At 42.9% G+C, this 13,811-nt stretch overlaps 1 protein-coding gene across 2 annotated transcripts in view; it reads left to right on the top strand.

The window, feature by feature from the left end:
• Window positions 1-13,811, top strand: part of LOC120933719 (MLX interacting protein) — a 147,689-nt gene that overhangs the window by 90,042 nt on the left and 43,836 nt on the right. For both annotated transcript variants that reach the window (XM_040347076.1, XM_040347084.1), the window contains 3 exons: window positions 5,546-5,587; window positions 8,391-8,520; window positions 11,220-11,309. In XM_040347076.1, coding sequence (XP_040203010.1) covers window positions 5,546-5,587; window positions 8,391-8,520; window positions 11,220-11,309 — 262 coding nt within the window. The remainder of the gene's footprint in view (window positions 1-5,545; window positions 5,588-8,390; window positions 8,521-11,219; window positions 11,310-13,811) is intronic.

Genomic DNA, 13,811 nt, shown 5'->3' on the forward strand with positions numbered 1-13,811 from the left:
GGGTTCGCAAGCCAAAAAAGTCTGCGAAAAAATCTGCGACGGCAAAAAGGTTTGCCCCTGCCTGACTCTCGGGTGGGGGGTAGCCTTCAAAAGTTTGCAGCTCATGGGCCTCTTTCTGACCGGTGGGTCTGTGAAGTGGTTTCATCAGGCTACAAGATAGTTTTTCTTGCCCACCAAACACATTCTTTCCCTCAAACCTTCATTTTCTTCCGGCCTGTCAGAACGCCCTGTTTGGGGCAGAGCAGGACCTGCTGATGCGCAGGGGTGGTAGTCCCTGTTCCATCGCCAGAAAGGTTTCAGGGATTCTACTCCAATCTGTTTGTAGTCAAAGGACGGGGTCCGTCCAATCCTGGATCTCCAAGGCCCTCAACACTTTTGTAAAAATACAAAGGTTCAGGATGGAATCTGTTTGCTCTGTGGTCGCTGCACTCCATCCGGGGGATATACTGGCATCCTTGGACATCAAGGACATGCTTGCATGTACCCATATGCGTCAGGCATCAGATTTCTGTGGTTTGCAGTCGGGGACAATCACTACCAATTTGTAGCTCTCCCTTTTTAGCTTGACATCGGTGCCAAGGGTTTCACCAAGGTACTTGCCCCAATTCTAGCCTTGCTGAGGCAACGAGGGATTGCAATCGTGGGCTATTTGGATGACCTCCTTCTGAGAGCAGCTTCCTTCTCAATTAGAGTAGGATGTGGCGATTGCTAGTTGGACTCTTCGGGAGTTTGGTTGGGTACTAAATCTCCAGACATAAGTATTGGTGCCGACTCAACGCCTGGAGTACTTGAAATTGATCTGAGACTACTCAGCGGCGAGAGTTTTTCTCCCTTCAAACAAATTGCAGACTCTCCCAAGCTGTGGTGAAGAGCTTGGCATCCCGCAGGTGGTCGTCTCTAAGCTTTTGCATGCGAGTCCTGGGTCTCATGGTGGCCTCCGAGGCAGTACCGTATGCTCAATTCCACACCCGAGTCTTGCAAAAGGAGATTTTGTCAAAATGGGACAAATCTCCGTGGTCTCTGGATTGTCAAATCCGGGTGAGCGGCCTAGTCTGGGAATCCCTGATCTGGTGGCGGAGGTCTCCGGCCCTTCAGGCCAGAAGTCGTTCCTTCCTTTTCACTGGACGGTGATCACGATGGATGCCAGCCTGACCGGTTGGGGGGGTGTTTGGGGCGTACACGGACACAGGGTCGCTGGACGCAGAAAGAATCCCGGAGGTCAAACTCGCTGTTCGTGTCGGTAGCTGGTCCAAAGAAGGGCCTGGCGATCTCGTCGGCCACCATTTCTCGGATCAGACAGATCGTGGTCCAGGCTTGCGCCTTAAAAGGGCGGGCGCCTCCCTTTCCCGTCACGGCGCATTTGAGAAGGGCGATTGGTTCCTCCTGGGCTTTCCAACATCGGGCATCAGTTTCCCAGGTGTGTAAGGCGGCGACTTGGTCGTCTGTTCACACTTTCACTAAATTTTACAAGGTTGATGTGAGTGCATCTGCGGATGCTTCCTTCGGCCGCAAGGTTTTGCACGCGGCTGTTGCATCTCTTCCTGTTGAGGAGCTCTGGTTGTTTTGGGTGGAGGTTTGCTTGCTGTTCCCACCCCTCGTTTTTTTACACTGCTTGGGGACGTCCCTAAGGTCAAGAATAAGGAGCTGTGTCCGTCAATGAACGAAAGAAAATAGGATTTTTGTACTCTCCGTAAAATCCTTTTCTCTGAAGTTCATTAACGGACACGGGACCCACCCCTCCTATTTATACTTTATACTGCTTTTTGACGAACTGAGCTGCTGGATGTAGTGTAAGGGGCTACAACCAGTAGGACCGCCCCCTGGGCGGTACTGTTCAGCTTTTCTGTTTTTCATGTGTTGCATGATTCTGTCTAGTCCTCTCCTGATGGGAAGGTATATAACTCTAAGGTCAAGAATAAGGAGCTGTGTCTGAATGAACTTCAGAGAAAAGGATTTTACTGTGAGTACAAAAATCCTATCTCTTATGTCCATGGACAGACACAACTTCCTTATACTCTTGACTGTAGGGTTATGTCCCATCTATTAGTAGAGGACTAGGCAGACATGTTAATGGTTCAAACATGTAAACTTTAGCAAAGCTGAAACGGCCCCGCCCAGGGGGTGGTCCCTCTGGTCATAACCCCTCACACTGCCTGAGCAGTTCAGTTTTTTGTTTTTTTTTCTTCTGCCTAGTAGAAGGCCTACATCTCTGTGTGAAGAGATGGGGTGGCATCCACGTACATATTCTGTTTATAGGAGCCTGCTGTTTTTACAGCAGGGAGTAGATCAGACGCTTGCCTTAGGCACCATTAAGGGGCAGATTTTAGCTTTGGCTGTTTTATTTCAACGACCCTTGGCGTCCCACTCACTGGTGAGTACGTTTGTTCAAGGGGTTCGGTTGTTGCACGGGAGCACGCCTGCAAGGTAACCCCCTTGGGAGAGAGCTTCCCAGAGGGAGTTGGCTATTGCAGGGAGGAGCCGAGAGAGCCTCTGTGGGACCCCAGAAAATAGATAGATTTTATATATATATATATATATATATATATATATATATAATCTATCTATATCATCTTTTAGTACGTACCCCTTTACTCCCGTATATAACATTGGTAAAAATACTGTCCACTCCCTGGTCTGATCTAAATCTTGCCCCCCCCCCCCCCCCCCGGTTACTGAACGACCCTATACCGAAATTAAGAAAGAAATGTTGGCAAGGAAGACGGTACCCTGACCGTACACGCTGACTTTACCTAAATTGAGATTATCCACTGGACATCCCACTCAAAACCCCAAATTAATCCTCAAGGAATTTCATAAATTGTATACCAGATTGTATAGCCCACCGACCAAATATGTGCCACCTAAGGCTGACATGTTCTTTCGTGATATCTAACTGCCTAAACTTAACACTGGCCCACATGGAACTGATGGACAAAGACATTACTGAATCCGATTAAAATGGCTATCAAAACTATCCACCCCTCTAAGGCCCCAGGACCAGATAGTTTCACCAGCCATTACTATAGAAAGTACCAAGAAGTTCTTGCTCCCACTTATGTTTTTATTTTAATGACTTGAGACGGGGTAAATAAAACCCCCAGTCATGAGAACGCTGCCTATCAAAATGTTATACTGAAACCAGGTAAGGACCATGAGGACTGTACAAATTACCGCCTGATTTCCCTGATTAACGCAGATTTAAAAATATTAACTAAAGTACTGGCTCTTAGATTAAACACTTTCCTCCCACACTATATTCACCCAGACCAGGCTGATTTTGTTCTGAACCGACAGGCTTTGGATCAAACCCATAGCATAATAGACCCAATTTCTGTGGTCCAGTCCGATTGGGACTGCTATCGACCTAAACGAGGAATGCTGCTTTCGTTGGACATCAGAAAGCGTTTGATTCCCTCTCCTAGGACTATTTATTCAAAGTATTACTACGTTTTGGATTTGGTGAGCACTTTCTGGCCCTCCTTCAGACAAATGACACACTGTCTGCCTCATTTAATGCTTAGAGGGTATTTGTCCCAACCTTTTGCTATTAGGAGGGAAACTAGACAGGGATGCCCATTGTGCCCGCTCTTATTTGCTCTAGCCATATAGCCCCTGGCTATCAAGATTCGCACAAGTCAGGATATCCAGGGGATAGCATGCGGAGACTGAACACAAATGCCTACTCTTTGCCAATGACCTACTGCTGACTTTGTCATCACCAATCGCTTCCCTTCCCAATTTATAGGCAATCTTACAACCATTCTCAGATATCTCCGGGCTACACATTAACCATAGAAAATCGAGGGCATTTAACCTCATTGCAGAGCGCTACCCAGAAAACGCTAGAACAGTCCTACCAATTTCAATGGGAACCAGAGGCCCGTGCATACCTTGGGATACATTTAACCTCCTCAATTCAAACGCTATATAAAAAGAATTACCCTGCCCTGTTCAAGCGGTTGACTGAGGATCTAGCTTGATGACAGATCCCCCCCCCCCCCCCCCCCCCCCCATCATGGTTCGGCAGACTACACTCGAGAAAAATGAACGTGTTACAGAGGATACTATATTTCGTACTATACCTGTAACATTGGCTCGAAATGACTTCCAAAATAAAATCCTCCAGTTTATCTGGGGCGATAAGAGGCCTAGTGTGAACAAAGGTACAATGTACACTTCAAAGCAGAGGACTTGGCCTGCCTAATTTACAGAAATATTTCTATGCGGCCCAGTTGGCACAACTCTCTAGGTTTCACTCCCAACGACCCCAAGCTGTATGGGTGAATATGGAATCCTATTCCTGTCGTCCTGACCCAATTTTGCACATTATGTGGCTCCCAATGAAAGAGATTTATATTATGTCCTACTTTCTTTTTTGCTAGAAATCTGGGACAGACTCAAGGACTCAAAAATTCAAGTCCCCATAATACACTAGCACGCTATTGAAAAATAGACAAATATTAAATGCCACCCACGGAACGCTATAGATCTGCTCAGATACTTCATTATGTACAAACTGTAGCTCGTAAGAGTGATTTAACGACAATGACGCCCATAGAACTTTTATGTAGTCAATATGACAAAATCGGAGGTCACATATCTGAGATATATACTGTTTTGATATACTATTTTGATGCATGTCTCAACGAAACTGACTTGCATGATCCAATGGGAATGAGATTTACAGCAAACCCTTGATCTTGTTGAGATGCTATGTGGTGCAGGTCAGACTGGTCACCTTTGTACCTGGAGCCACCTCTAGTTGCTTCAGAGTATGTGGCCAGGTTGGTTCCACCTACCACATATGGTGGACGTGCCCCAAGGTCAGGAGATTGTGGATCAGGGTCTCCCCCAATAGTTAGATGGGCAGCTGGTTCTTCCCAGCGGGTGGAACAAACGCCGGTGCCAAGGTTTCGAGAACTTGCCTCAGGTTATATACACAGTGGTAGTGTCCAGTTTAAGATTCTTGATTGAGACAGGTACATATACCATACTTGAGTAGATGTGTTACAGCCCACATTAGGATGGGATAACGGTTTGTGTATGTTATACGAGGTGGTTTCCTCAAGTCTTTTAGAATATTTCATGTATGACTCTCCAAATGTGTTGTATACCGCGCAATGAAAAGATGAGATCTTTGTACCTTGTTTTGAAAAACTTTAATAATAATTATTGAAACCTAAAATCCTTTACATTTTAATTCCTTTTAATGGTAAACTGCCCTAGCCTGGGCTAAAAAAAAAATCAGTGTTGGGCCTTGTATTTTTATTTTATTTTTTCCAGGGTAGACGTTATGTCTACTCTGAAAATTGTTCAGATTATGTAGCTGGCCTTGATACCCAGAACCATTGAACCTTTTCATGAAATAACATACTGCAAATCTATTTAGTCTTTATCTTTACTGCCTTCCCATCAAAGAAGGAATTGTGGCTGGTGTTGTACATAATCACTCTGGTTTTATGCCAAGGATATTTCAGGCCAAGGGAAATGGGCAGCAATCTGTTATGACAAGGGATAACACCTGTGACTTTTTTTTTTTTCCCAGTTACAGAAACACCGAGATGAAGATCTCTCAAGCTTGGTCAAAGTGAGTAAAAGCTCTGTAATGCTCCTTGAGAACAAACTGGTTGTGCCAGAATGTGAGACGGATGTACTGATATTTGCTGGTGCTGTGCCAGGAATGTATTTCAACATTACCTGCACAACAGTCCTCTTGTTCAAGATTCACACCATGCCGTCTGTGCAGTCTTGCTAAATAACTACCCATTATGTGTTTTAGTGTCTCTTTAACAAATGTATTTGCACTTTGTACAGTACCCCCATGTACTTTATACATACCATAACAATCACTGCAAACCATAGGACTGGGGTAATTGATCCGATCTGGTTATTCATTGTAGACAATCACGGAGATGGACAAGGGTTTCTGTTGAAATCCTGAACATGCGACTATTGCTTGGCATAGGCAGGCATTTGATGGCCATTATGGCATTTATTATAAGTGACATCTGCAGATGTAAAATTACAGTAATGCATATTGCGGGGAGGTGATCATCTTGAAGGGGCTTCTAATATGAATAGATTTATTTATTGGGTAAATGGCCTTTCCGGGGGCCCAAAAAGAGAAACAAAATGTTATTAAAGCCATACAAAGACGAAAAGGAAATTCCTCTTATCGTCCATGGACGGACACAGCGCCTTAAATCTTGACAAGTGGGTTATGTTCTTGTTCATAGGAGGGTACTAGGCAGAACATGTTGGTTATCTTTAAAACATGTAACTTTAACAGAGTTGAACAGCCCCACCCTCCGGTCATAACCCCTCACCCTGCTGCCTAGCAGAGAAGGATGTGGCTCCCTTTTGGGCCCAGAGTCCTGAAGATTTTTTTTTATATTTTTGTGATTCTTCTATCAACTGCCAGCTGGGTGACAGGCTGGACAATATAGATCCTTGTCTCCCCAGTACGGCCTTCGAGCGTGAACAGACCTTAACTACGCGATGGGTCGACCACGGCATACCCCATGGCTCCAGGCAAGGAGGGTGGACTTTTCGGGTCTTTGAATTGGTCCCTGAGCTGTCAGTGGTGTACATGGAGTCAGTATCTGGTCCTTCCTCCCCAAACATGCCTGAGGTGGCAGCCAGTGCCCCTGCACCTGCGGTTCCCATGGACACTTTGTTGGCTGTCCTGGAAACAACTGTTGCTAGGGTGGAAGCAGCACAAGGGCGTAAGGGGGTGGTATTAAGCACCATCTCCCGGGGAATGCTCTGGCTTGGACCCAGGCCTGGCTGCGGCACAGGACTTCGGTTCTGGGTTGTCAGAAGATGTAGACCAGGACCTTCCTTGTCCTCGCAAGAAGGACCCCTCGTCCGGGTCGGTGCAGGACTGTGTGCTTGTCAGTGCGCTTATCACTGCTGTAAGGGACTCTCAAGCTGGGAGGTGCAGCTGAGGCGTCCGCAGAGGGGTCCGTCTCTTTGGGTCGCACAAATCCGACCGCTCTGTTAAAGTTTTTCCCTATATCTTCTTTGAGGTCATAGATGAGGAATGGGAAAAGCCGCAAAAGTCCTGTGTGGTCCCTCAGCGCCTGGCGGTCCGTTATTTTTTTTAAGGTCAGCCTTTTGAAAAATATATAATATATTATCCCCTATTTTGTAGAAATGTGTGTGTGTGTGTGTGTGTGTGTGTGTGTGTGTGTGTGTGTGTGTGTGTGTATATATGTGTGTATATATGTGTGTGTATATATGTGTGTATATATATAATATATATATATATATATATATATATATATATATATATATATATATATATATTTATATATATATATATATATATATTTTTATATATATATATATATATATATATATATATATATTTTTATATATATATATATATATATATATATATATTTTTATATATATATATATATATATATATATATATTTTTATATATATATATATATATATATATATATATATATATTTTTATATATATATATATTTATATATATATATATATTTTTATATATATATATATATTTTTATATATATATATATTTATATATTTATATATATATATATATTTATATATTTATATATATTTATATATTTATATATATATATATATATTTTTATATATATATATATATTTTTATATATATATATATATTTTTATATATATATATATATATATTTTTATATATATATATTTTTATATATATATATATTTTTATATATTTTTTTTGACTGAGACGTTATGGAGGACACGTTTGACACCATTTCGGGACCATTGTCATTCTTACAGCGATCAATGCTATAAAAATGCACTTTTTACTGTAAAAATGACACTGGCAGTGAATGGGGTTAACCTGTAGGGGGCGCTGAAGGGGTTAAGTGTGTCCTAGGGAGTTCTTCCAACTGTTAAGGGGCGTGGCTACGAGTGACACATCACTGATCGCTGCTCCCGAAGGGGGAGCATTCGATCAGTGACATGTCACTAGGAAGAACGGGGAGATGTTGTGTTTACACTGACCTCTCTCCGTTCAGCTCTGTGACACGATCGCAGGACACAGCGGACATCGAGTCCACGGATCCCGCTGGCACGGTTACGTAGCTTTTGACAGCGGCACGTACGACCATATGGCGCAAATTAAAGGGGACATACCTGTACGCCCATTTGCCTGTTTGTACCATTGTCAACGTAAATCTGCATGCGGCGGTCCTTAAACGGTTAAGCTTTTTTTTTTCTTTTCTTTTTTTGACAACCTTTGTACAACAAGTGATATTTATTAATAATAATATTAGTATTCCATATAAAATGCATGTTTGTTTATATTTTATAGCAGATAATTTCATTATTCATTATTATTATTAACAGGCTTCTAAATGTTTGCAGGATGATGATCTCGATGCTGCGGTGCCAATGGAAGAGGAGCCTCTCCTGGACATGGAGATGCTTATGGCGGAGTTCAGTGACACTTTATTTTCTACTATTTATTCACATCAGCACAACCCAAAAGAGATTGGTAAGTACTATCCATAGGTTTTATTGCACATTAATTCTTGAAGACATGCACACAGGTATTCTGCAAAGTCTCAAACACTTTTTTGGTTGGTTAATATTTTGCAAGATGAACAATGTCTGATGCTATATATACTCATAGTTACCATGACTTCATCATTGCATGGGTTTTAAGTGATACTAAAGTCTTTAACAAACAAAGAAAAAAATGTTTACCTGCTCTGTGCAGTGGTTTTGCATAGAGAAGCCCAGATCCTCCTCAGGTCCCCTGCTGGCTCTCTTGGCCTCTCCCTCCTGCCGAGTGCCCCCACAGCAAGCGGCTTGCTATGGGGGCACCCATTCAGACACAAACGCGCTTCCATCCCACCCCCTTTCTCCTGATTGGCTCCCGCAGCATGTTAAAGTCAGTTGGCCAATGTCACCGCTGCTGTGTCTCAGCCAATCAGGAGGGAGAGTCCCGGATGGCCCGAGGCAGTTGTGCACATCGCTGGATCGAGATGGGGCTCAGGTAAGTATTAGGGGGCTGAGAGGGGTCTGTTACACACTGAGGGTGTGTTTGTTTTTTTGATGCATCAAGATAAACTTTCTGCCTTTTTTAGCATCACTTTAAAGTGTTCTCTGGGCTGTACAGTGTAGCTGCCTAGTGTCTTATCTGTTATAAAGCCATAGCATTGCACATCTAGTGCTACTGAATAAAGCCCAACTGATCTTTTTGGCCTTGTGCACACTGGATGTTTTTACAGATGCTCTTGGGGGCATCTGCAGGTGGTGTGTGTGTTTTTTTTTTTTTTTTTTTTTTTTTTATTCTTCACATCACAAACACAAGACTTGCGTTTCTAGTGGTTCCATTGAATTCCATTACCCACAAATTGCAGGAAAAAAGTCCTCGACCCTTTTTCAAAAACGCCCTGCCCGCAAAACACATAGATGTGAACTTGTACCATAGGAAAACATGTTAAATAGACTAGTGCGTTTCTGCAAACTGCAAAACACACTAAACGCATAAATGTGAACCTAGGGTAAAAGCTTGTAAATGGCTTCTGCAGTTCTTCTGATGGGAAATTTCCTGGCAGTTATATAATGGTGTCCAAACACTGCAATCCAGAGGCATGTTGGCTTGTTTATAACACAAGTAAGTCCCCTTTCACACTTATACGACTTGTCTCACGATTTTGGACTGCAAGATCGTATGACAAGTCATTCTCCATTATTTTCAATGACTACCATTCATACTGGCACGACTTTAAGTTGTGCCTACTTCAAAGTGGTCCGATTTTGATGCCACTTAACACAGGCATTCATTGAAATCGCGGCAAAATCGCGGCCGCGAAATCGCAGTAAAATCGCGCGACTTTGAAGTCGTACAAGTGTGAAAGGGGGCCAAGGGTGTTGTGGTAGGTTGTGTGACCTTTTGAAGAACATGGTCTGTCATTGCTGACTTATTTCTGAAAATAGGCTAGCTCTTCTGAGCCAGTTGGTTGAATACTTTTGGACTCACTGTTGTGAAGCAGGAAATCGCATCAATGTGAACCTTGGCTTAATGTGGTTGTATTCCCAGTGAGGGGACTATCTTCAGGTAAAACAGATTACTAATCCTCCTACATAATTTGTACCTGTCTATATGCAGTCTTCTCTCTACATCCATTTAACGTCCAGAATTTTTATAAAGCTTGTCTGGTCATTCAGAAAAAGCGGAGACCTGAAGTTGCAACTCTGTAGAGCTCAGTGAGGGGAGCTCTAAGAGCTGATTAGATCGAAGGGACACGCCCCCTTAACACAGGAACAGAGCTGAAGCTGTCAGTCAGCTGGAGATCCCTCCCATGTCACCTTTTTGTCCTCTTGGTGTCAGGGAAAACTTGTCAGCATTCATGCTGATGGCAGAGCAACAGGGCAGCATACGGAAATTACACTTGGTGCTCTTAATTGAGACAAGTACACGCTACAAAATTTTCATAGTTAATGTCTAAGGTTTTCAACCACTTTAACAGGGCACATAAGAGGGCCAGGAGAACGGTAAGGAACACCAGGTGATGTGGATGCAGCTCCTTTGAGATTAGATCTAGAGATCCTAATGCACATATATAAAACAAACACAAGACTCAATATAGGTGTAGCGTTTTTTTATTAAAAAGAATAAAAGGCAATAAAATGCACGCACTCAAAAGTAAATCAAAGCTTGTCATAAACCCATAGAGACCTCCATAGAATCACTTTGAGGCTGCAGAGCTCTGCAAGCAAGTGGCTGGCTGGGGCATAGGCAACAGCGGCTTCCAGGAGTAGCAAGATGGCTGCGGTTCCAAACCGCACCTCTCTCGGCTGGGTGATGAGTGGAGGGGGTGTTGGTACATGTTTCAGAGCAAGCAGGACCGCCCCTTTATCAAACCATAGGAAAGCATAACCAGCCTACTAACCTTTGCAGAAGAAAGCAGGAATGTTCGTTTCTACCAGAATGAGTAGTGGAGGTTTTCAAGGATCAATATGTAATGAATATACATAAGACGCATTTGTCCCGATGAAAGGTATAACTGCTTGTCCACTTCAAAAGTGAATCAATTGTGGGGTCTGTAACCTTATTTCTGAAATTATTTTCATAATTGGATCTGACTGTTTGCAATAAATAGATTTATTTGCCTCTTTCTAGCATGGCAGATGATCTATATAAGAACAAAAACAAATTTAATTGTGTTCTTTCTTTAACCACAGAACATTCAGGGAATGCAGATATGATTCAACCCGAGCTTTTTCCACTTCAACCAAACTTGGATTTGATGGACACTTTTGAATCTTTCCAAGGTAAGTGAATCTGTGGATTATGATTGATATTTATCTGTGGGGGAGTCTGAGCACTTGTTTTCACCTTTAATGCATCCTGTGAATTAAGGTGAAAAAAACACCTTGCTGTGCCTGGCCCCCTCGCCCCCCCCCCCCCCTTTACTTACCTGAGCCTTGAATTTCCGTGGGCATGATCCAAGTCATACACTTGGCAGCTATGGACAGCGAGTGTATGACACAGGAGTGCCCCCGCAAGCTAACCCCCTCGGGAGAGAGCCTCCCAGAGGGGGTTATGTATTGCGGGGGAGGAGCCGCGAGGGCTGCCATGGGACCCCAGAAGAGGAGGATCGGGGCCACTCTGTGCAAAACGAACTGCACAGTGGAGGCAAGTATTTGTGTGTGTGTGTTTGTGTGTGTGTGTGTATAGATCGGTAGATTATATTAAAAAAAAAAATGAACCCATAGTATCACTTTAATAGCCATGTGACCACATCCTAAGGTGGCGGAAGTCAATATATACAACATTTCTTGTGGTTTTTATGAAGTCGTTTGCAGGAGAGACCTAAATCGTTTCTATAATAATTTTAAAGTGTACACTTCTTTTTTTTTTTTTTTTTTTGCAGCCAAATTGGCGATGCCATCTACAATATATTTGCTTCAAGTCCCCATTCACATAGTTTACCTTTTTTTTTTTTATTTTTATATGCTGTATTCTGGACCCTCCAGAAAGGAAAAAATCTTACATAGTTCTTTGTTAATGAGGGGCCTGGGCAGCTGTATTTGTTATAAGTAGCCCTCGGCTCTGTTACACTTTGCAGTGTTTAATACAGCAGTTTGTAATTTGCCCATTTCTAAAATGCAGACCTTGGTATAGAACTGGTGGTACTTGGTAATCGTCAGGCAGAACTGACAGGTCATGTGACCGATTCTTCCTGCTGTTTCTTTTTATTGCAGTCCACCAGCTTTGATGTGCCAGCCAGCAAAGTGCTATTTTGTAAAGCACGTCAATTTGCTTTATAAATGTGCGAGGCTGCAATATGACATGCCATTTGTAAAGTTCCCCCCTTCAGGCCCAGCTTTACTACTTCAGAACCCCCAGCAAGTCTTACACTTACCTGTGCTCACTCCTCTTGAGATCTTCTACATGAGCTGCACAACCCCTTTACCAAGAGTCTCCCATCTGGACTCTGCTTCTCCTGTGCATGCTCACAACATTCTCATTTCATTCCAAGAGGAAGGACAACCATATCTGTTGCCAGGTGGACAGACCTTGAAGAGGAGGCTGTGTACCGATAAGCAGCCTGCTCAGGAAATTATAACACGTTCAAGGGGTGCTGAAGTTAGAGTATGGACCTTTTTAAAGATTTAAAGTGTTACTAAACCCAGGAGCCTGCATTCACCATATCTGGTCTCCCACAGTACACAGAACATGGAAATGCAATTATTTTAGTAAATATAAATTGGCAAATACCTTTTCTCATCAGCAGTATATAACAGTCTTGTGATTTCTATCCCAATTTTTTTTTTTGGGGACTTTGAGTGAGGTACAAGACACGTGGTAGGAGAAATTGTAAAATTGTTTAATTGGCATATATACAAATGCATACCTCCTAAACATATGATGTATGGTTGAACATGAGTATTTATGTACAAAGTGATGGCATACAAAAAATGTATGCATGCATCTGAAATCGCATAGTATGCCATGGAAGCAATTATAAAAAGCCAATGCTTAGAATAACGGATACAAATGGGTTACAAGATAAAAATGAATCAGTTTAGATCAAGCTATGTGTTGAACATGATGACATTGATGGGCTTGGCGTGTTTTGTGGCCAGTCACCACTCATCAGGAGCAAGCACATGGCATATCTGGAAAAAATGAAAAAAGATACCAAATGGGATCTAATGTTTTGCCCAGATGGTAAGAAACAAGGCGAGTATAACCAGCATGCTTTACTGCATATACCAGGGGTGTCCAAACTTTTTTCAAAGAGGGCCAGATTTGATGAAGTGAACATGCGTAAGGGCCGACCCTTTTCCCTGACATTCTTTGAACCATTAAAATTCGGTCTAAGTGTGTTTGCCTGAGCACTAATACACTGCCCAACAAGAATTCTCTTGCCTTTGTGGCTGTGTGTGGTGAAGAGATGAGCTTGGCGTGTTATTTGGATATACCATATTTATCGGCGTATAACACGCACCTTCACTTTAGGTGGGAAGTTTCAGGAAAAAAATGTAAATAAAAAAAGTGAAGCAAAATAAGGGTCCTTGCCCGTCAATGCAGCCTAATCAGTGCCCATCTGCAGTCTCGCCATTGCCATGAATGCAGCCTCTCCATTGCCATAAAAGCAGCCTCTACATTGCCATGAATGCAGCCTGATCGATGCCCATCTGCAGCCTCGGAGTGGAGGGGGGGCGGGACGAGCACCAACAGATTACATACAGGAGAATCTCCTGTTTACACAGCAGCCTCTTTGATACAATGTCCTGCCTCTTATGATGGACAGAGGAGTCGTCCAA

This window comes from Rana temporaria, chromosome 1, assembly GCF_905171775.1.
Source record: "Rana temporaria chromosome 1, aRanTem1.1, whole genome shotgun sequence".
In the NCBI taxonomy this organism is placed as follows: Eukaryota; Metazoa; Chordata; class Amphibia; order Anura; family Ranidae; genus Rana; species Rana temporaria.